The 23,773-nt window shown below is 34.3% G+C and overlaps 1 protein-coding gene across 1 annotated transcript; it reads right to left on the minus strand.

The window, feature by feature from the left end:
* Positions 1-14,717: 14,717 nt before the first annotated feature.
* On the minus strand, positions 14,718-23,570 carry atp1b1b (ATPase Na+/K+ transporting subunit beta 1b). Its single transcript, XM_051111465.1, has 6 exons — positions 23,326-23,570; positions 21,420-21,548; positions 18,387-18,542; positions 17,985-18,169; positions 16,330-16,413; positions 14,718-16,218 (listed from the first exon to the last, which is right to left on the minus strand). The coding sequence occupies exons 1-6, from the start codon at positions 23,417-23,419 to the stop codon at positions 15,952-15,954; spliced, it is 915 nt and encodes a 304-aa protein (XP_050967422.1). The 5' UTR covers positions 23,420-23,570; the 3' UTR covers positions 14,718-15,951.
* Between the last annotated feature and the right edge of the window lie 203 nt (positions 23,571-23,773).

Consider the following 23,773-nt stretch of genomic DNA (forward strand, 5'->3'; position numbering starts at 1 on the left):
GTTATCACTACAGTTGGTCTTAATACTATGATACATGCTTGTCTTAACTAATCTGTCGTGGGTCCTGGAAACGTAAACCAGTTAGTTGCATGTGTTAAATAGTTTGAGTAGAGCTTATTATGCTAACTCAGCTTCAGTTAATTGACTTGGTGCTGTAGGGTCAGCGGCCCATGAAAATGGATGGATGGCTGGCTTTCTCATAGAAGTTGTAGCAAGGTTTTCATGTTTAAATTATGGTTTAAGTTAATAAATGAATTTTTTTGTTTGTGCATTTAATATACTGTTATTTTTAATCATCATATTATGGCAACTAATATTACTGCCAATACAGTTTATAATCATTTGCCACCTTTAACCTTTGTTAACGCTTTCTATACTGTCCCCCAGCCTTAAACTGAGTCTTAATGGCTTGTGCAATAAACCTGTAAGCATTTCTCTGGGAAACCTTGCACAAGTCGCACAGTACCGCTTTACCACGGAAAGATCAAGTCCTGACCAATCCTCTGAATCTGTTGGGTTTAGGAAGCCTGTTGAACAGAAGTCGTAATCTGGGTTTACCCACTAATGCGATTTCTTGGACCAAGTCTTAAGAATCTGTCAGGTGCAACAGAAAATCTATCCATCTATCTATTACTATTAGCATCTTTTTCAACAAAAACACTAAATGTATTATAGAAGTGGAATAAAAGTGTTTCTCTATGATAAATTGTTCATCATATTACTGTGAAAACAAATATCAAATCACCTTATGATGAAAATTAGGGCAGGTGTATAAAAAAAATAAACACTCAGTCAGCACTATGGTTATCAGTTTGTTTCGCAAAGCTATTAATTTATTTAACGTATGCAAACTTACATCTAATTTTAATTTTATATGGAATTTTGTGATGAATTCCATATAAAAGAATGGTCCCATCAAAACTGAACTGATCTACAATCGCTTGTTTCAGACTGATGTAGCTGCCTCTGAAAGTAAATCTCTTATATCTGTCTTGTTGAAGGTTGTGATTACTATTATTTCAGATCTTTACTCATTAGTAAAAAAAGTCTCAGTTGTTGTGACCTGCAGTGTGATTTCTGCTGCTGATTACAGACAGTCATTCTCAGACAGCGCAGCCGTCTTTGAGAGAGGATAAACCATCATCAATGAGATTATGTTTAATCTTTTGATGTCAGACTTCAAACAAGCGCGGCAGAGCAAACTCTAGTCTCTAATCACTCTGAAATGATAATGAAGCAATTCCATTGGAGAATCCGATATGAGAAGAGAACTAGTCCAACATTTGTACAATTATAGAGACATTTTTCTTATTTCAGTTACACGTTGATTGACATTCTATATACTCCTTTTTTTGTTTTGTTTCATTTTTAAATAATTAGCTTATAATGATGTTCAAAACAACACTTTGATGTTTCAGGTATATTCCATCCCAAATATCTTGTTCAGCTAATCAGTCTAGTTCATACTACTGTCACTGTAGTACAATAAATTATGTTAGTTGTAATGGAAATAAGATTTTTTTTTTCTGTGTTTTGACATCCACCACAATTAAAATCTGCCCATATGAAAAAAAAGAGAGAAAAAACTCCAGGTGTGTAAGACTTTAGCAAGTGTCCTCATAAAAACAACAGATGAGACAAAAAAATCAGTATATATTCCATTTATTTACATGTCCTGTATACTGTATATTAGAACGATATCGTGCTAAGATCTTGTTTGCTAAGTGATAAGTCCAGTTAAGATTCTTGGTTTTCTAATGGCTGCTATAAAGCAAAGCTATTGAGCATGCTAACATCATATATCTCCAGAGATGGCTCTTGTTTACAGGTGTTGTTGATAGTGCTGATCTAATTGCTGTACCGCTGTGTGGTTTTAATTGTTTAAGTCCCCTGACTCCTTACGTGAGTTCACTCCTTTATAATTACTGAATGCCTCCCAAAAAACTAAAAATAATAACTGTAAAAAGAATTTATTGTTATTAAAATTTATAATACATCTAACTGGGTATAAAAATATATGTGACCCACAAAACTAGTCGTATGTAGCTTGGGTATATTTGAAGCAATAGCCAACAAAACATTGTATGGGTCAAACATATTTATTTTTCTTTTATGCCAAAAATCATTAGGATATTAAGTAAAGATCATGTTCCACAAGATAATTTTTTACCATAAATATTTCAAAACTTAATTTTTGATTAGCATATTGCATTGCTAAGAACGATTTTCTCAATATTTAGATTTTTTTACCCTCATATTCCAGATTTCAAATAGTTGTATCTCGGCCAAATTTTGTCCTATCCTAACAAACCATACATCAATGGAAAGTAATGTGTAAAAAGTCTATTTTTTATTTAAATTTGAGTTATTTTATTACATTAAGTTTAGATTTTCTGTTTTCATTTTAATTTTAGTTAAAGTTTTAATAACGTTTAATGTGTTTTTGTTATTATTATTCATTTTATTTTTATTGGTAATGTGTCTATATACACTGACCAAAATTATAAACACAACACTTTTGTTTATAAAATATATAATTTTGCTTCCGAAAACCTGTCAGTATCTGGTGTGACTACCATTTGCCTCACGCAGTTCAACTCATCTCCACACAGAGTTAATCAGGTTGTTGATTGTGGCCTGTGGAATGTTGGTCCACTCCTCTTCAATGGCTGTGCGAAGTTGCTGGATATTGGCAGGAACTGGAACACGCTGTCGTATACGCAATCCAGAGCATCCCAAACATGCTCAGTGGATGACATGTCCGGTCAGTATGCTGGCCTTGCAAGAACTGGGATGTTTTCAGCTTCCAGGAATTGTGTACAGATCCTTGCAACATGGGGCCGTGCATTATCATGCTGCAACATGAGATGATGGTCGTGGATGAATGACACAAAAATGGGCCTCAGTATCCCGTCTCAGTATCTCTGTGCATTCAAAATGCCATCAATAAAATGCACCTGTGTTCGTTGTCCATAACATACGTCTGCCCATACCATAACCCCACTGCCACCATGGGCCACTCGATCCACAACGTTGACATCAGCAAACCGCTCACCCACACAACGTCATACACGCTGTCTGCCATCTGCCCTGTACAGTAAAAACCGGGATTCATTCGTGAAGAGAACACCTCTCCAAAGTGCCAGACGCCATTGAATGTGAGCACTTGCCCACTCAAGTCGGTTACGACCACAAACTGCAGTCAGGTCGAGACCCCGATGAGGACAACAAACATGCAGATTAGCTTCCCTGAGATAGTTTCTGACAGTTTGTGCAGAAATTCTTTGGTTATGCAAACCGATTGTTGCGGCAGCTGTCCAGGTGGCTGGTCTCAGACGATCTTGTAAGTGAAGATGCTGGATGTGGAGGTCCTGGGCTGGTGTGGTTACACGTGGTCTGCGGTTGTGAGGCCGGTTGGATGTACTGCCAAATTCTCTGAAACGCCTTTGGAGACGGCTTATGGTAGAGAAATGAACATTCAATTCACGGGCAACAGCTCTGGTGGACATTCCGGCAGTCAGCATGCCAATTGCACGCTCCCTCAAAAGTTGCGACATCTGTGGCATTGTGCTGTGTGATAAAACTGCACATTTTAGAGTGGCCTTTTATTGTGGCCAGCCTAAAGCACACGTGTGCAATAATCATGCTGTCTAATCAGCATCTTGATATGCCACACCTGTGAAGTGGATGGATTATCTCGGCAAAAGAGAAGTGCTCACTAACACAGATTTAGACAGATTTGTGAACAATATTTGAGAGAAACAGGCCTTTTGTGTACATAGAAAAAGTCTCAGATCTTTGAGTTCAGCTCATGAAAAATGGGGGCAAAAACAAAAGTGTTGCATTTATAATTTTGGTCAGTGTAGTTTTTATTCATTTTCATTTTAATTAGTTATTTTAGTATATCAAGTGAGAAATACTGCCTTGGCAACTAGCTGAAATAAAATCATTTTGTTATATATATATTTTATTATTTAATTTAAATTATTTATTAGTTTAAGGTAACAAAAGTTTTACTTTTAGATAATAATAGCCTTGGGTTGAAGTCTGTATTTTTTAATTAAAGATATATCACATGACAAATACTGCTCTTCAAAAGTTTGTGGTCAGTACAGTACAGTATTTTGAAACTACAATTTAAAATCTACTTTCTATTTAAATATATTTTAAAATGTAATTTATTTCTGTGATGGCAAAGCTGAATTTTCAGCATTAGTTACTCCAGTTTTCATTGTCACATGATTTGTCATGTCTAATATGCTGATTTGGTGCTCATTTGTTATTATTTTCAATGATAAAAACGTGTGCTTCTTAATATTTGTGTCAGAGCCCTGATATATTTTAAAGTATTTTTGATGAATTTATAAGATTTAAGAGACTGCATTAATTTGAAACAGAAATTGTGTAACATTATAACTGTCTCTACTGTCCTATTTTAATGCGTCCTTCCTAAATATTTCAGTATTTTAAAAAAATCTCACTGACCCCAAGCTTTTTAACCATAGTGTGTGTATATATAGCATATGTACATACATATACACTTTGTAGGACATCATGTACTCAAGCTGACTTGAACTCCACGCGTGCAAAACAAAAGATCATCAAAAATAAAATCCTAAAGCTTTCTGTTTATTTTCTAGTCCAATTGAAAAGATTTTCACTGCACAAACTCAAATACAGCATGGAGGCCCCCTGCTGGTCGACTATTGTTAAGTATCGTCTTGCATGAGCAGCTGCAATTTCTAAGTCACGATCCACTTTTTGCAGTCCTAATTTTGTTTCTTTGTCATGCTTACATCCACAAATTAATGACGTTTTTGCAATACATACTGACTCTTAATTAGCATTTGTAATGTAAAGCAAAGTCTTACTCAGGAGATGTAAAACATTGCTCATCGCCGCCTAAAAATAAATGAAGACTTCTCATCCGTCTCACATGGGAACTGTTCACACATCTGTCTGTTATTCCTCAGTTCACTTCCGGACCACATGGAGGAGAAGAGACCCTGCTGTTGTCTCCTCTATCCCATCACGACATCTCATTACAAACACATGTCATGAACGTGCCTGTGCAGCATCACAGTCTCTGAGTAAATGAGCAGCGTTGGTCTCCGTCATGCTAATGTGAATGCCAAGCCGTATTGACATTTCTCATTTGCCTGAGCGTGCTGCTGTTGTTGTTATTAATAAACAGCCTTAATGTCTGTATGACGCTGCTTGCAGGACCAGAACAGCTATTTTAGGGTTCCTCTGACATTGCTCTGACTTTGCAGCATGGTGTTATTGAACCAATGAAGCAGAGAGAGAGCAAACTGTCTCATTTTAGGGCTCCAAACCTGGGCCATATGTCCACTCTTTAGAATGAATCCATGCAAATGACCTAGCCTGTAGTGCTACACTGTGCTCTGGGTGCTTGCATGTGATGAAGACTAAAATCAGGATGCATGGCATGTGTGAATATATTATTCCTGCCTTCAGTGCACTGGAAGAGATGAGTCATGCTCCCATGATGATGTATGCATGCTTTTTCAATTTTGTTTGCCAGTGGTTTTCTCTAAAGAGGTAATGCAGACAGCGCCTCCTCAAAAATCTAGAAAAAATAACTTTTAGTAATAGTGCCTAAAATGTACGAATTTAGGAATAACAGCATTCTTGGTTTTGTGATTGATATATATATACCGCCTATGATCAGAGCTTTAATGTGGGGAGAAAAACATAATGCAGTGCAATAAATGATAATTGAGAGATGTGCAAATAAACATTCCTCAAAAGCCTGATATATCATATTTAATACATTTAATGTGATTTTTATAATGTGTTAGTGATCTAGCTACACTACCAGTCAAAAGTTTTTGAACAGTAAGATTTTTCATGTTTTTTTAAAAAAGTCTCTTCTGCTCACCAAGCCTGCAATTATTTGACCCAAAGTACAGCAAAACTGTAACATTTTGAAATATTTTTACTATTTAAAATAACTGTTTGTAAATGTAATTTTTTTCTGTTATCTCAAAGCTGGATTTTTAGCATTATTACTCCTGTCACATGATCCTTCAGAAATCAAATACTTAAAAGCTTTTGAATGGTATAGTGTATAATGTTACAAAAGCTTTTTATTTAAGATAAATGCAGATCTTTCTATTCATCAAGGAATCCTGATGTACTTAACTGTTTTAAATATTGATAATAATATTAATGATAATAATAAATGTTTCTTAAACAGCAAATCAGCATATTAGAATGATTTTTGAAGGATCATGATGCTGAAAATTGAGCTTTGATCACAGGAATAGATTACAATTTTAAATATATTCAAACAGAAAATAGTTATTGTAAATAGTAAAAATATATCACAATATTTCTGCTTTTGCTGTATTTTGGATCAAATAAATGCAGGCTTAGAGAGCAGAAGAAAACTCTTAAAAAAACTTCACTGTTGACTGGTTGTGTATTACTGCTACTACTAATAATGTTTCAATGCTGCAAACTAAATTAAATTCTCTATGAAGAGGAAAATAGTTAACAATCAAAATACTATTTGCTAAAAAGTATCAATTACTAATCAAATGCCAGAAGGCATGTACTGTACAATAATATTACAAAATGGACACTTACTGGACTAAAGCACATTTTAATACATCTTTTCCTTATGCTAAAAGTTATATTAAATATGATAAGTGATAACTTTTGAGAAGTGTTTATTGTACATCTAATCATTGTTGCATTATATGTTTTGCCCCCACAATAAATGAACAAACATCTACTGTAAACATATATTTTACTAGCACATAGATATATAGAGTGATATTTGCATGTATTTTATGTAAGTAGTAGGTGTTTTTATATTCTCACTATATGAGACACAAAAGCCCGATGTGCGTTTTTATATTTTGTCTAAAAGTTCAATAAACTAAGAAAAAAGAAAAAAGAAAAAGAAAAAAAAAGCTGGCAAAGCTGGCACTTGTGTGGTATAAAAACTCAAAAGTACCTCTAAATGGTACGTATTAGTACCTTAAAGGTAAATATACTTTAAAAATACAGGTTAGTACCCAAAGTGTACATATTTACCTTTTGAAAGGGTACTACCCCAATGACAGTTTAATTTTTTTTTAAAGTGTGTTGTAAGCTAGTGGTTCTTTTCCCTTTAACTAACAAGGTAGAAAAGGCAGAGCGTGGCATTTGCAGTTGTGTGTTTATGTCTGTCTGTAAGATTAAAACTTTCATGCTTCATCAAACCTTTGGCCCGTTCAGCTTGGAGAAAGTACAGTTTTAGAATGGCACAGTTTGTTCCTTTTTCAGTTCCAGACTGAGGTTCAGTCACTACTGATAAAGTTCTGCCACGATCAGCATATGTTTAGCTTTACAACAAATGTCATCAAAATCCCCACTGATTCGGGTTACAGCACAAGACGGGGGAGGGGAGCTGTGAAGATGATGTCACACCACTCATGTGTGCCTTTACAATGGGTGTGACTTCAATCATATTAAGTAGAAAGGGAAAACGGCTCATGTTTAAGTAAACAAACAGAACATAAATAAAAGTTAATAACTGAACAACTGAGCAACCTATTTGTAGACTGCAATTCTTATTATGTTAAGCAGTGTGTGTAGATTTGTGTAGATATTGTTGTGGTTTCCCCTCTTCCCCGTCAAAGAATTACTCTTGAGTCTTGGGTTTTGATGCCAAAAGATAGACTTTATTGCCGAGACAATCAAGCCGAGTTGTCTATAGAGAACTGATCTTTACATGGTTGAAAACAGCGTTATATAGTGGTCTCCACGTAAGCATGTTAACTTAAATCATGGGGGGGGTGTCCCCTAAGGTAAACACTTCCATGGGAAACAGATGGTTTTCCTTAAGGCCTCTTAGTGGCCTCTAAAATAACATGAAATATAGCTCTGCTAGTGGGGCCCTTTTTCTATACTTCTGGTTTCTATAATAACACAGGATGTGCTGGCCCAGCAACATATAGAGTAGAACTATAAGAGTAAATTAATTTGGACACAATTCCTCTATATTTTAGTTAATAAAATCTTCCTCAATATGGGAATGTTTTAGTCTAAAACAATAAAAGTCTGTGATATGTCTTCATTTAGATTATAAACGTATGTATTTATCTTTAATTTGGGGATAGATGTGAACATCCATTGGGGTCATTCAAGGACATCCTCACTTAGATCCAAATCATATAAAAATAATATAAAATGTAAAATTTGTAATTTATTTATAATTAATTATAATTAATTTATTTTATACATTTTATTTATAACATAATGAATTAATATAATGAGATACAGGGTGACAACTGATATTTATATGCCTATTATGCAAGTATTCTGCTATACTGTTATAAAAATCTCACTGATTTCTCCCTAAAATATGTGACCCTGGATTTATACATCATGAAAGCTAAATAAATTAAAGCATTTCATTGATGTATAGTTCGTTAGGATATGACAATATTTGGCAGAGATACAACTATTGGAAAATCTGCAATCTGAGGGTTCAAAAAAAATCTAAATATTGAGAAAATCGCCTTTAAAGTTGTCCAAATGAAGTTCTTAGCAATGCATATAACTAACTGAAAATTAAGTTTTAATATATTTACAATAGTAAATTTACAAAATATCTTCATGGAACATGATCTTTACTTAATATCCTAATGATTTTTGGCATAAAAGAAAAATCTATAATTTTGACCCATACAATGTATTATTGCTACAAATATACTACTTGTGACTGGTTTTGTGATCCAGGGTCACATATGAGCTCCATATTCATATATGTGTATATATGTGTCCATATGTGTAAGTGTGTGTGTGTTCTAAAAATTTGATTCAGTTAGCTGTAAAAACAATACTCTAAAGAATGCCTGTATTTAGATAGCAAAGTACATTTGTTTGTTTGTGTCTGTTTATGTGTATGTAAAAAGGGACAAAAGGCAGGCAACATAAGAGCATGTCTGAGCGTGGAGGAACTAGAGGGCGTTTGAAGGTAACACTTCCAGTTAAGTTGTAATTCAAGATGGATTATATTCATGATGTAAGCACTAAACCTTCCCAGAAAAGACAAGGTTTTATAAATAGCACAGGTGCATGCTCAGCATGCTTTATACAACTGCCTATATTTCATATTCTATTAATGCTCTTGTTCAGTGCTGACACACGTGAGAGGGGACAACACACCGCCCAGGCTAATTTTATTGGGCTGTTAAAAATCAGGGTCAATCATAAGTGCTATTGATTTATTTGCCAGGGGGAATGCACCAGATCAAAAGATTAAAAAACATCCTTATCAAAGCAGAAGAATAAGATACAAAAGGATTTGCGTTTATTCTTTTTTTCAGCACTGCAAGTATTTGTAGCACTGTTTGCTGAGTCTGTTCTCCCCCACCACCGCAGAACCATCCGCACACACACAGGAAATGAACATTACTGCTTACTCAAGCTTAATATCATATTCCACCTACGGAAAGATTCAATATGACCACTCCGTTGTCTGTTTATTCATTGTCGTTATGCTCTAAGAACTGATGATATCTGGATAATCCAATTGACTTAATGAAACAATAGCAGTGTGAGTACAATGAGAGTATCACTTCACCCATGTTGACTTTAGAGAAAAGCAAATCCCAAAATGATTCTTTCAGCGCGGAATTTTATTGTATTAATCTTCAAATCAATTGGAATGGTTTATAACCAGGAAGATAATGATCTTATGTTTCTGTAATGTGATCGTGACTGTTTAGCCCTCTATTGCACAATGTTCCCTCTGAATAACAAACCAATTTCATGCACTGTGCAAGCACATGATGCATATAAAATGGGTTAATAATAAAGAATGACTTTGTATTAACAAGTAAAAAGCTTCTTTTAGTCACTATGTGATTTAAAAACCTTTATCTGGCATGGTGCACCATGTGAAATATTTTTACTGTTTAAAACAACTGTTTTCTATTTTAATATATTTTAAAATGTAATTTATTCCTGTGATTTCAAAGCACATGATCCTTCAAAAAGCCTGTGAAAGACATGCAATTTTGCTACCTGGGCTCAGATTTTTCATGCATCAAAAGGCTTGTTAGTGGGTAAACTTTTGGTTTAGAATTATATTCTGTTATTATTTGTGCAAGGAATTAAATGCATGTAGAATGCATATGAATGCAACCATATTGGACCATATTATTTGTGTAGGTGTTATTCATTATAAAATGATCTACCTTTTTAGTATTTATAAATTAAAGTAAACTTATTCCTGACTGTTTTTAACCTTATGGTATTTTGACCTCATACAAATAAATAGTCAATTACCTTGACTATATACATTAAAAAAATAAATAAATATGAAAGGGAGGGGAGGAGAAGGGTAATTGAGTGTATGGAGGGGTCATTTCAATCAGATATACCAGTCATTGAGATGATGGTCAGATTTGAGCAGACAGAGGGTGGAGAGTCCTTCTCCACAAACACACGGTTTGTTGCTATATGTCAGAACATCCCTTCCACAAACAGGTCTGAAACTGAATCAAACAAATATTTGATTTATTAGTTGGCATCCAATTATCAATAAATAAATAAGAAATATGAAATGCATAGCATCTAAATACTTTAGAATTAATAGCTGGTGTGTGTGTTTTTTGTGTGTATTATTATTGCAAAGGCTGAAGAAGTGTGCAAAAAATAACAGTAAAGAGGTGCACCTGGTGCTTATTCAGCCTTATAACAGTCATCATAAATCAACAATTGCATCTCTCCCACCAGAGATGTTTCTCTAAATTGTGGTAACGCAGATCTGCTTCTCAAAAATATGGAAACACCACTTCCTCTGATTATATTTTGATATTTTTTAATTAATCAGTGAAAGGATTTTGTTGAAATATCTTTTTTTTTTTTTTCCATTTAGTACTGCCATACGGAAGCAACAGAAGATACTTGCATGTTTCCCGGAAAACAAATTAAGTACAATTTACCTTGACATTCCAATTCAAAAAGTTTTCAGTGTTAAAATTATTCACATTTTCACAGATTCTGCAAGCGGTTCCCAAACTTTTGCATGCCGCTGTATATCTGGGATCAAATATTAGTTTGTAGTCAAAAGCCCCTTTCACACATACAGTCTTTACTAGTAAATTACCGGTAAAGTACCGTTAAGAGATCATATGTGAACAGGACCTTTTCAAAAAATACTGATAAATATGTCCTGGCAATTTATCGGTAAGAAGTTGTAACATCACCAGTAAATTACCAATAATGTGCTCTGTGTGAACACAGAACGAGAATACCAGTATTAGCACATAAAGTTCATAATGCACTGACGTACCACATCTACTCTGGGCCAATCATTACATTCTGACACAGATTATACATTTACACCGCACTGTGTTGTTCAGTTTGGAGTTGTCTAAAATGATGTCTCTGGGCCAAAAGCAGCAGCATGAATGTAAACATCTAACACAAAAACTGTAAACATCAACAAAAACACTGACCACTCTATGTTTACAAACACAACACAGAGAGGTGCAGCTGGTCATTTCCGTTTAATGTTTTCACAGAATTATCACGGTATTTTGAAAGTGATGGGTGAATGGTGTTTTACTGGTAAAAAGAAAAACGTCATTGCCTGCGTGAACAACACATTTTTGTATTTACTGTCGTTCTGGTAATTTTACAACAATTTACTGGTATTAAAAAAGGGCTTTTATTTGATCAACTTTAATGCTTTAAATCAATGGGACACCAAAGTATACCATACTCTATAGAGTGTTTTCACAACGCATCATCAGTCGACCATATTGGCAGAACTGAACGTAAACAATGGCACTGAATAGAACGAAACTCGCATATTTTGCTGTTTTTTGCTGCTAAAAAAGGTCATTTATTGTCATATTTTGGGCTGCACTATTCGGTCGGACCGGGAAAAACATTTGAAGTACTATAGACTGCCAATTGTTAGAACGAATCAAGGAAAAGTGTGCAAAAACTGTCTGAGAAACAAAAGGTGTTTGAGGTTGGCCAAACTGAACTAGAACTTCCAGGGCAAGAATCTTGACAACATTCTTGTTTGTTCTTATCATTTCCCATCAGGTAGGTGAAATATTAGGTCAGTATCTTAATTAATACTGCTCGTACGTATCTTTACCACCTATTAACTTTAGTGTGTCAAAATATTGCACCCTTTCCTGCTTATTAAGTCCTTCTTTACATGATTTAGCAGCTTCCACATGTTTTTGTCCACAGTTTAGACAGCATTATTAGCAGAACAACGCATTCAGTAGGATATTAAATGTGCAATCCATGCTGTTGTTTACATCCAAGTATCACCAGTATGGCCGCACATCCAGGTAACTGACCAAGTGTTTGTTACTCTCTTTGTAGAGTTAAGTACTTTGTAGAGTAAACACTGTGATTTTCTCAGCAGTGATGAACCATCTAAAATCAGGACACACAGTTCACAAAGGACAAAGAAAAAATCTGTGAGTTATCTCAAGTAGACTGCTGTCTTATTTGGCTGTCTTATTTAGCAAATATTATGTATGCATTATTTTGACATCTTACTGTACATATTTTCTTTGTCAACACAATGCTTTTAGAAAAGGTTTTATTAATGCAAAATTCATGATTGCAGCATTATTTCTGGCATGCTGGATTGCCACTCAACTAAGTGATTCAATTATGCATGTGAATCAGCTGTGGCATATTTTTGTGGTAATGATTGCTATGTGGTCCTCAAAAGGGCATTTAATTCATGAAAAGCACTTTGCATCACTTAAAAGCTGTTTAATTGCCATCCTTATTCTATTTTGTCCTTAACACAAAAACACATCATATTCTGAAGCATTTTTACTTACTGTGAGACTCATGTTGACATCACACGTCTGAGGAGATCAGGTGGCTCTGCTTCCCGCACACAGATCCTCTTGGGTGCAAAAGCACATTTTTAATTCATCAAGGCCCACGTTAGTTAATCACCATCAAAGATCAGCCAGCCATATGATGACAGAGCAGTTGGAATCGCTTTCTAATTCTTAGGTGCTCCAATACCTAAAATTCAGATAAGCTTGAGAATATCTCACCAGGAGTCTGTTCAGTATTTCTTCCCAGCAGGGGCCCAACGAGAGTTCTCTTCAATCTCATTTGGATTCTCTCTTTTGCTCTTTTCTGTCTGCACTTTAACTTTTAATGTCATCAGCTGGGGTGTCTGCCAAATACATATCGTGATTAAAATGTTTATCCACAGTGTGGATAAATAGACGTACAATCCTCCAGTGCACATCTTAATATAGAAAGTCGTTTTTCTTAGACATTGTAATCATTTCCAAATTAACAGTATCCTCATTATTAGCGGTCGCCGGCGCGGCCATTTGTAAATTTTGTGTGCGAGGCTTCCGGTCTCATCCGCTTCTGGCAAATTTTACCTAAACAACTCATTTTGCTGCTTGACATTGAAAACTGGTGTGTGTTAACATATTATTTTAAAATATTATCTTAATTATGAACACAGTGGTTTGTAGTTAAAACAGTTTTACCGTTTATTCTTCTCGCTATTTCACAGCAAAACCTTGCAGATCCACAGAAAACGGCCTTAACAAGGGTTGCCAGGGCTTCACAACAAAACCCACCCAATTGCTACTAAAAATTAGCCCAAATGTAGCCCAATCACGTTTTGAGGGCGGTCTCCCGGGAAAAATCGCGTTCCAGGGGTAAAATATGTGTTTTTGGTGGGATTCCTCTGGTAAAATTGTCATTCCAGGAGCTAAATATTATGTTATTGAGGTCGCTTCAACCTGCTGACATGAAAAACATCCCGCAGCAACAGTTAAAGGTAGAGTTGAAGAAGTCCAATTCCGTGGGAAAATTTTTTTACGCGGTTTACGTCCGTGTTTGAAAAATAAGGTGGATCTAATAAGGTGTTTATTTATTGTACATCCTGTGAATTATATGTAGCCTAACAAGTGTGCTATGCTCACCAAGGCTGCATTTATCTGACAAATTAAGTGTTATTTATTTGTTTATTTAAAAAGTATATTTTAAAATGCAATTTACTCCTGTGATGGCAAAACTGAATTTGATCAGTCAGAAATCATTGTAATATGCTGATTTGGTGCTCAGGAAACATTTCTTATTATCAGTATACTTAATATACAATATATTTAATTTATTTGTGGAAACCGTGATAAATTTCTTCAGGATTCTTTGATGAACAGAAAGTTCAACAGCATTTATTTGAAAATTAAACATTTTGTTACATTTTGATCAATTTTTCCAATTTTGATCCATTTATCCTTGCCATTCTTGTTGATTAAAAGTAAAAGTCTTTCAAATAAATAAATAAATATTCTTACTGACCATAAACTTTTGAATGGTAACGTAGAATATTTAATTAACTAGAAAGTGTTGAGTAAAAGTGTGTAAAAGAACATGTACTGTTTTTAAAAGATTTATTATTATTTTATTATTTTAATGATTTATGTGCAAAACTCCCCTCTTAATGCTAGTTTGTCAGTTTAATTGGGTATTTTAGCATGATAGTATGCAATTATTAAGGTGTTTTGAGTGTTAGTTTAAACCCTTAACTTTAATTATAAGCTAATAATAACGCTTGCCTCAACAAGAACCACTCATTTGTTTATGGTTATGTTTTGTAAAGAGAATGTGAAATGTCAAGCTATAAAAGTAAACAAAAAACAGTATATCAGAAGATGCATAGAATAAAAACAGCACAAGTTTAGAGTCTCAGCTTTATTTTGGTTAGTCTTTTCCAGTTCAGTTTCAACATGAGAGCTTGTGGGACTCGTGAAAGTTGACATTTCTGATGTTTGACACTGATTGCGCACACCTACAAAACATCCCGATGGACAGGGTATTGCATTACTTCTGATAAAATCTAGAATAATCTTAATGGCTTTGGCATTATTAACATTCATGACGAGTTTCTGCAGAACATGAGCATGTGCAAGAACAGAATATTTAAGGTCACCACTTAATAAATATTGGAATTTAGAACATTCGACCACGCCGCGTGACGTCTTCAAGAAGAAGAAGAAGAACGACAAGGCTAGGAAGAAAACAAAGTTGTAAAAAAAAAATTAAAACAAAGCTACAGTAGCGGTTCCCTCCACACGTGACTGACACCATAAAACCAAAGGCAACATCTACATTCAGTGAAAACGAATCATTAAAAGAGAAGTACAATCTTCCCCCTACATTGTAGTGATTTTAGGGAAAAAAAGGTTTATTACCCACCTAACACACCTAAAAGATGCAAAGATAGAACATCAATACCCCCAAAAGGCAATGTTAAGAGGCCAGTGTATTTCCATTAAGTAACTATACATATATGTAGGCACGCTTGACAAATGAAGCTGAATCACACACATGGCGTGGCTCGAAACAACCTACATATGCAACTACTGTGCACGCTCTAAATACAGGGAAATCACACGAGGCAGCAATACAATACGAGAGGGACAAAACATTGCTGGCTACATCGGTAGAGGAAATGTAATTTACAGTAAAACAACATGCCCCTTTGATCGTGGACACTTCTCATTCGGTAGTAGAATAAATATTTTATGCTATGGCTAATCCTCCAGGCGTTTACATTCTAACCCTAGACTGAAAGCAGAAAGCTCGAAGTAAAGAGTACAGACAATGTTAGGTCCCACATGTGTAAGATGGTATGTTGTTTTAGACTAGTCTTTTTAAATAATCTTTTATTCGCTTCTTGTTTATTGTATCTTTTCTTCGTTTTTTTTGTTAAATGAATCTCTCCTAAACTAAAATGAGGCCACTTTCTGACGTGAGACACTTGTACATTCAAAAAAACATCCCCTCGGTTAAACACTGTGGAAGACCGGTGAGAAACTTCTCTCGGGTGCCCTTGTATCTCAAGTCAGAAGAGGGGCCTTAGTTTGCCTTTAAATAAGGAGAGAGCGGAGGTACTCTGTTCAGAGGTCATGAGGATTTGGCTATGACACCGATTTTAACATCGAAACGTCCCTGGTAGCGATCCTTGTCGCTGTAATAAATGTTTTCCCCGAACACTTTGCACTCCACGCGGATCTCCGAGTTCAGGGTGATGTTGACGAACTGGACGGCCACCAGGGGCTGCAGGTAATGCAAGTGCAGGCGCTTCCCGTAGTAGGGGTAATACTGAAGGGGAAAGCCTTCTCCGATTCCGTAGTACTTCACTTCGCCGAGCTTACCTGCGTCCTCTTCTTTCTGCGGGTGATTCAGAGAAGAGCAGAGGATACGTGCCGCCGGTTAGCAACAGTTTCGCTATTTTACGGAGCGAATGAGAGTATTCAGTGAAGAAGCGAAGTGTTCGCTTACCTTGTTTGTGCAGTGGAGAGGAATCACGTTGGGCTGGACTTTGTGCTTTGCCTCTTCTGGAATGCTTTCGTTCGACATTGGCGGCTAAAATAATAATAAAAAAAGTAAATTAAAACAATTAGACTTGCGCACAAATGATGGAAACTTCTCTGCAGTGATTAATATTATCAATAAAATGATGAAAAAAAGGAAGAAAAAAAGATAAAATTATAAATAACCAACAACAACAATACTAATTATTATTATTATTATTATTATTATGAAAAATCATCAATAAATGACTAATATTTGTAATATCATTTGTAAATAATGAGTAATAAATAAATACAATAATAATACTATAATAATAATAACAAAAATAATAAGCATTATTGTTGTTATTACTGAAGAACATTTATTTAGTAATACATTATTATTAGTTAATTAGTAAATATTAGTAAATATTAAAACAATCAACGAATGATACAAACATTTTAAAAGAAAACACAAAAATAAAATAATGAATAAACGAGTAATAAATATAATAATAATAATAATAATAATATTATTATCATCATTACTTTTGTTGTTATTATTGCAAAAAAAATAATTATTAATTATTATTATTATTATTATTACTATTACTGTTATTGTTATTATTAAATAAAATATAAATAAAGTAATAACATATTAATATATTATATGAATAACATATTCCTTTATTCTTTATTTTATAATGAATAAAGGTAATTATTATTTATATATTATTTTTATTAATAATAAACAAATATAATCAATAACTGTTATTATTATCTTTATTGTTGTTATTATTATTGCAAAACATTGATTTCATTATTAATCTATTATTATTTCTATTATTATTATTATAATAAATATAAACCAATTTATATAATAATTTATATAATAAAATTTATATAATAATCTATTATTATTTCTATTATTATTATAATAAATATAAACAAATTTATATAATAATTAATGAATAATAAACAAATATAACAACAAAACAACAACAATAATAAAATATTTCATTTTATTATTATCATTAAATAATAATAATAATAATAATAATAGTTGTTATTATTTTCTTTATTCTTGTTATTATTATTATTGCAAAACATTGATTTCATTATTATTTCACTATTATTATTATTATTAAATAAAAATATAAATAAATGAATAACACCAAAATACTTTATAAAATAATGAATAAAGGAATAATAAACAAATACAATAAAAATAATATTATTATTATTGTTATTATTATTATTACTATTATCAGTTGATAAAATTAATGAATGAATAAATAAATGTAATTCTGTAAAAAATGTAAATAAATGCATAATGCATAATGTAAATAAACTACATAATAATGTAATTCATGAAGTAACTACAAAAACTAAAACAGGTCAGCTAATACGCAATAAAGCATAATAGTATATTACAATAGTATATTATATTTTATATAAATATATATATGCATTTAAATAATACTGTAAACACAAGAAATTTGCTGATGTATTATAGAAATGCACATTTACATTTACTAATTAATTCGTAGTCTGGAGAAATGTTTGGACGAAAAACATATTCCAAACCAAAATGCAAAGATCCTACAAACATTTTGTGAATATTGTTGCAAGTATTTAACAAACCTTAGGTCTGAAGTTCACAATCCTGTTGAGCTTGATGATCAAGCAGGGCTTCCCCTGTGAGAATCCAAAATTACGATCTTCAATGCCAGAGCAGGGTCCAAGCCAAGACCTCTGAAACTGGCATGCCTTTCTGACACCCATGTCACTCTCAAGATCACCTCTGTTCTTGTATTCCGAAGGTTGATCTGTCAAAATTGAAAAAAAAGTATATAACAATCTAATTTTCTCAAAGGGTTGTATAAAAAAAACAGATAATAAGTATGAAAACAGTGAGTGGAATAATTCATACTATGTTGTAATATTTTACTTGTATTACATTTTATACACTAATGAAAACCAACATCCTGTTGAAAGAACATCCATGGGACTCAAAGAACAGAAGACAAATGTGTAATCTGGTACCTCCACAGTCCTCAAATGTCATCATGTCTCCCTGTTTTTCCATGTCATATCTTTCTAGGAAATCTTTCATGGCTTTGGTGTATGACCTGTAGGTATCATCATCCTCCGGATTGATGATCAGCTCAGCCTTGTCTGAATGTGGGTAGTGAGTGAGCCCTGTGCACAGATAAATGAACATGAATACAAGGAATTCAGATATATTTACAATCATTTATTTGCATTTGGAGAGGCATATTAGTCAGACAGTAAATCTTTTGACTCATATGCATTAAATCTTCAAATGACTCAGTCTGTCTCTAATTCTTCTTTGCAATATCATTGTGCAGTTCTGAGGAATTCTGTCAAGTCTTGACAAATTATGCCTTTAAAACACCTTGACATTATTTGCGCAAGTCTGAAACAAATCGGAAAAGAATGTTTCTAAGTGTAATGCTTGGCTACATCTAAAAAGCTTTTAATGACCATATTTAGAAATGAAAATGTACAAAAACATATTTTTCCTTTATTTGATGGAAAACACACAATATTGCAATCATTACTCAATACTTGATTTCATTTCAGAATTGCAAGAATCTTCACAAAATAACTGCCTTTTTTGAAATTATGCACAAAATATTAACAGTTAAAGGCTGGTGAGATTCACATGCATCTGACAAATGGACAACGCCTATCAAAAGAACCTGTTTGATAATGGAAGTGGTTCTGCATTGTAAATGAAACTGCATCTTTTGTGATAGATCCACATATGAAAGAATGCATTTCCTGAGAAGAGTTTGCAGTACACAAAGCTTGAATGCTACTGGTCTCACAATGACTCACAAAGATGTAAATAAATCATAGAGGGACATGCTGTGATTGTTAGAGGGAGAATAAATGCTGAAATCTTTGCAATACATGTTTTAGATCATTCAAATGCTTCCCATGATCGGTTTTCCTAAATAAGCCTTGCCAAAAGGAGAGGCATCTGTTTCTCTTCTCCTCAAAAAAGTGTGTTTTGTAGTTCTAATGTGTCTGAAACGTGTCATAGTCAGTCTGTTTCCTCTTAACCTCACATCCCTTCTGTTCTACCAAGAAAACATGTGAAATATATCAGCTGTGACGTAAGATGGTCAGATTATCAATTCCCAAGAGCCCAGTGCTCTCTTAGTCCTTGATCTGGTCTCTGAACCCACCAAATGTTTGTCAGATTGATCCAATCCTTCAAGCCTCACTTTAAACTACAAGAGGAACAGAAACTGTGACAGGAACAGCGAGTCCAAGCCCTCAACAGGAAACCAGATGGGTTACAAAAATCCATGACCTTAAGAACCCCCTGAAATTTTATGTAGACTAATTGACTAACCTTTCAAACCCCATTAAAACAAAATTAGTTTTTTTGTGGCTTTTAAAAAATTCTCTACCAGAATATATGTGCGCACATATACATATTTTTGTTCGATAAAATGTTCTCTTGCATAACAATGTCCATCACCTAATACTACTGGCATCGACTAGCAATAGCAAGTAGCATATTATAGTATTGCAGGGCTTTAACTAAAAAAAAACTAACCTTATAAATTGGTTAAAAATGATTAAAAACTCCCTGATTCAATAGGAAATACTTCCAACAACCACTCCAGAATTTGATAGTAAATTTCACCGTTATTTACAAAGAAATAGTGGTAACACTTTACAATAAGGTGTTATTTGTTACCATTAGTTAATGTACTGATTAACATGAACGAACAATGAACAAAACATTTATTACACTATTTATTAATCTTTGTTAATGTTAGTTAATAAAAATACAGTTGTTCATTGGAAGTTCATGTTAATTCACAGTGCATTAACTAATGTGACAAACACAACTTGTGATTTTTTATAATGCATTAGTAAATGCTGAAATTAACATTAATGCTGTAGAACAGGGGTGCCCAACCCTATGCCTGGAGATCGACTTTCCTGCAAAGTTTAGTTCCAACCCTAATCAAACACACCTGTCTGTAATTATCAAGTGCTCTTTCAGATCCTAATTAGCTGGTTCAGGTGTGTTTGGTCAGGGTTGGAGCTGAACTCTGCAGGAAAGTCGATCTCCAGGACCAGGGTTGAGCACCCCTGCTGTAGAAGTACAGTATTGTTCATTCTTAGTTCATGTTAACTAATTTTGTTAACTAATGTTAACTAGTGAACCTTATTGTAGTTACCGAAACAGCAAGTAATGCACTGAATTAAAGATTTAGAAAAACTAAAATTGTATTTTCTTGTAAAACATACTTAAATCTGTTTTATAAAGAAATAAAGTCCTTCAAATTCAAGAAGTGAATTCATGAAGTCTTCTAAAAATAATGAATTGGAAAAAGAGACAAATTTTCTATTACTAAAGTGAGTAAAGTGTCATATTTTTATGTTTTTTGGTTGTAATTTTAATAATTGTATATATATTTTTAAAAATTATAGATTTTACATACTCTAATAATCTTTGTTCTATTTACAATTTAAAAAAATTTTTTTTTTTTACACTGTAGGTTAGTAATAAAGCCCTTTCAGTTTTTTCATGAAGTCTTCTAAAACTTAATTAATAATAAAAAAATGTATAATACAAAATGAGAAAAGTGTCATATTTTGATGTTTTTCAACTGTAATTTTACACCCCTAAAAATAAAGGTTCTTTATTGGCATCAATGGTTCCATAAAGAACCTTGAACATCCAAATGCAGAAAAGCTTCTTTATAGTCGAAAAAGATTCTTTAGATTTTTAAACTGTTCTTTAAAATGGCTCTTTTAGGAACTGCTCACTAAAATGTTCTGGCATCACTGCAAAAACACCCTTTTGGAACCTTTATTTTTAAGAGTGTAGTCTTAATATTCTTTCTTTTAAAAAAAAATTATTTATTTTTTAAATGATAGACTTTTTATTTAATGTCACCCCTGCAGTTTAACCATGAACCCCTAGGACTTCACAAACACCTTGGTATTACTTCAACTTCAGTTTACACTCAGAATAAATTATGAAAGATGTAAAAGACAAGACAGCCATCGCAATAGAGCTGTTACCTGGAGGAGCTACTCTGTCCTGCCAGGTGGGTTTGTAATCGCTCAAGGTGAGAAGGAGAATCTGGATGGTGCCGATAAAGATCCCAGCCAGACAGCCATAAAAGATGAGATAGAAGAGGAAGATTTTTGCTGTGGAGAGAAAGAGAGAAACAGAACGTATTTTAGTATGCGGTGACATTTTGAGTAGCATTTCAGATGTTGTTATTGCATTTAATACATTTTATTTTTTTACAAACATGCATTTTGTTTTTGATCATTTTATATTTGAATTACTACTTGAGAATTCTAAGCAGCAGAGAAAGTGTGTTCTTTCCTTGGAAAAAAGACACTTCACATCTACAAAATGCTTACTGGAACTACAGCCATTATGAACTAGAACTTATTTATACATATACAACCTATATTTACTGAAATGATGCATAAAAGAAAGAGTATTATTGGAAACGACCACTGATGCTACATCAAACAGGCGAATCTGCTGACACCATACCAGCAATATAAATGTCCTCAGTCTGTCCCCAGAAAATATAGAGGTGCCAGCATAACAGGACATGATGAGTAATCTCAATGTCTTAAACATCAACAATGTGTAGGGACATCGCAGTGCAGTCAAACCAGTAAGGTCATATCTGAAGTTTTTTCCCAACCAGTAAAACCAGTCTGTCCACTTCATCCCAAAATAATTCACTGACAGCCTGTTCAGGTGATGCACGTTCAAATTAGTTCCAACTCCATTTCTAATGCTCAGTTAGACAAGGGCACAAGGTCTTTGTGGTTTCCAGTGGTGCATAAAGCAATGTCAGAGGGTCACCTGGACCAAAGCCTAGCGAATGTCAACGCATCAGATGATGTAACGGCCATCATGAATCTCAGGAAATGATCTGACTTCAAGGTTTGTATGTGTGCTTCCTCATCTAGAAGCCAATTATGCATTGCTTTGCTAAAGCACGACTCATTTCGGACTCCCATCGTCTTGAACTTTACACTTAATGTCCACACTCGATTGGCTAGACACATTTCATAGGTACTATGAAATGAAATTATACGAACTGGAAAGCAGATTCAGATAACAGAGTTAACTTTAGACATTAGGTAAGCTACTTTTGTCAAATTAAAGGCATCAGTTAGACACTGTTGCTGCCTCAAATACATGACGTCAATATTCAGTGCAACCTTAGATGAATCAGTCAGACCCAAAAGACTAGGCCTTTCACCTTGAGTCACCTTGAACAATGATGCATTTTTAACCCTTTCCACGTGTATCACGTTATTAATGACAAGTATGCTAATTAAATGACGTGCTGATTGATTTCATGGCAAGCACAGACAAGAAACAAGGGGATTTTTACCAAACACAAGCCTTTGAGCTTCTCCTTATTTGTTTGGTTATTCATTTCTGAGGAGGAAAATCATTTTATGAAATTTAATTTTACCACTGAGCAGTAAAAATCGAAGTGATCAATAATCTAATGCTGTCCTTTGTTGACCTTTTGCTCCTCCATCAGCATCGAATTCACGCACGGCATTCGTTATACATTCATATATGTTTACATTTAGGAAGAAAATCGAAAACACATAAAGAGAGAACACAGTCTGAGGGTTCTAAACGAAACAGGTGGGACACAGAGAACAGCCACATTTAAGCCTACTTGTTTAAAAAGGCTTTGAACTGCAACAATACATCCGTTAACACGGCAAATCGTGCGTTGAGCATATATATAGATGTATGAAAGTCCGTGAGACATTTGCTGCAAAGTCAAATCATACAGGTTGCATCGTGACCAGACTGGCAGTCTATCAGTACCTGCTGCTGCTATAGAAACAGCAATGACAGGTACCACAGCGCTGTCCAACTTGCTGAAATCGAGCGATACTGTCGATATGACATCTATAGGGTTATACTTACACCAACTACCACCGGTGCGTCCCAGAAATTCCTTCTTCTCCGAATTCCATAAAAACTTCTTCCAGCCTCCATCGTCTTTATTTTGAGCAGGCATGGTGTACTGTAAGGTTTTGTGTATCCCCTGTGGCTGCGAATTCCCTCGTGTCTCCTTTCTTGCCTCCTTTTAAACACTACACCCCTTCCCGGAGCACTATGCCCACCGTGACATGGAGCCGTACCCGGCTCTCTCCAAGGTGCCCCGCGTAATATATCCAGCGGAGCGCCCGGGTCCCGCCCACCGCCACCTAGCGCAAATCAGAAAACAGAGCCTTCAATCACGTAACACGGTCGTGCTGCTCACGAAATTGGGGTGGGAATCACTTTACAATAGGGTTGCGTAAAAAGACGTAGAAGCCGCTGTAAGAACGGGACAGGTTGAAGGGAGTGATGTAAAAATGCATGACGCAAG

This window comes from Labeo rohita, chromosome 1 (genome assembly GCF_022985175.1).
Source record: "Labeo rohita strain BAU-BD-2019 chromosome 1, IGBB_LRoh.1.0, whole genome shotgun sequence".
NCBI classification, from domain to species: Eukaryota; Metazoa; Chordata; class Actinopteri; order Cypriniformes; family Cyprinidae; genus Labeo; species Labeo rohita.

What these genes read in the sequence shown, in the direction of transcription:
- atp1b1b (XM_051111465.1), bottom strand. Translation starts at nt 23,419, where the DNA reads ATGCCTGCTCAAAATAAAGACGATGGAGGCTGGAAGAAGTTTTTATGG. An exon ending in GGACAGAGTAGCTCCTCCAG is followed by an intron (nt 18,543 to 21,419) that starts GTAACAGCTCTA and finishes ATCTGTGCACAG; the next exon opens with GGCTCACTCACTACCCACAT. An exon ending in GACATTTGAGGACTGTGGAG is followed by an intron (nt 18,170 to 18,386) that starts GTACCAGATTAC and finishes CAATTTTGACAG; the next exon opens with ATCAACCTTCGGAATACAAG.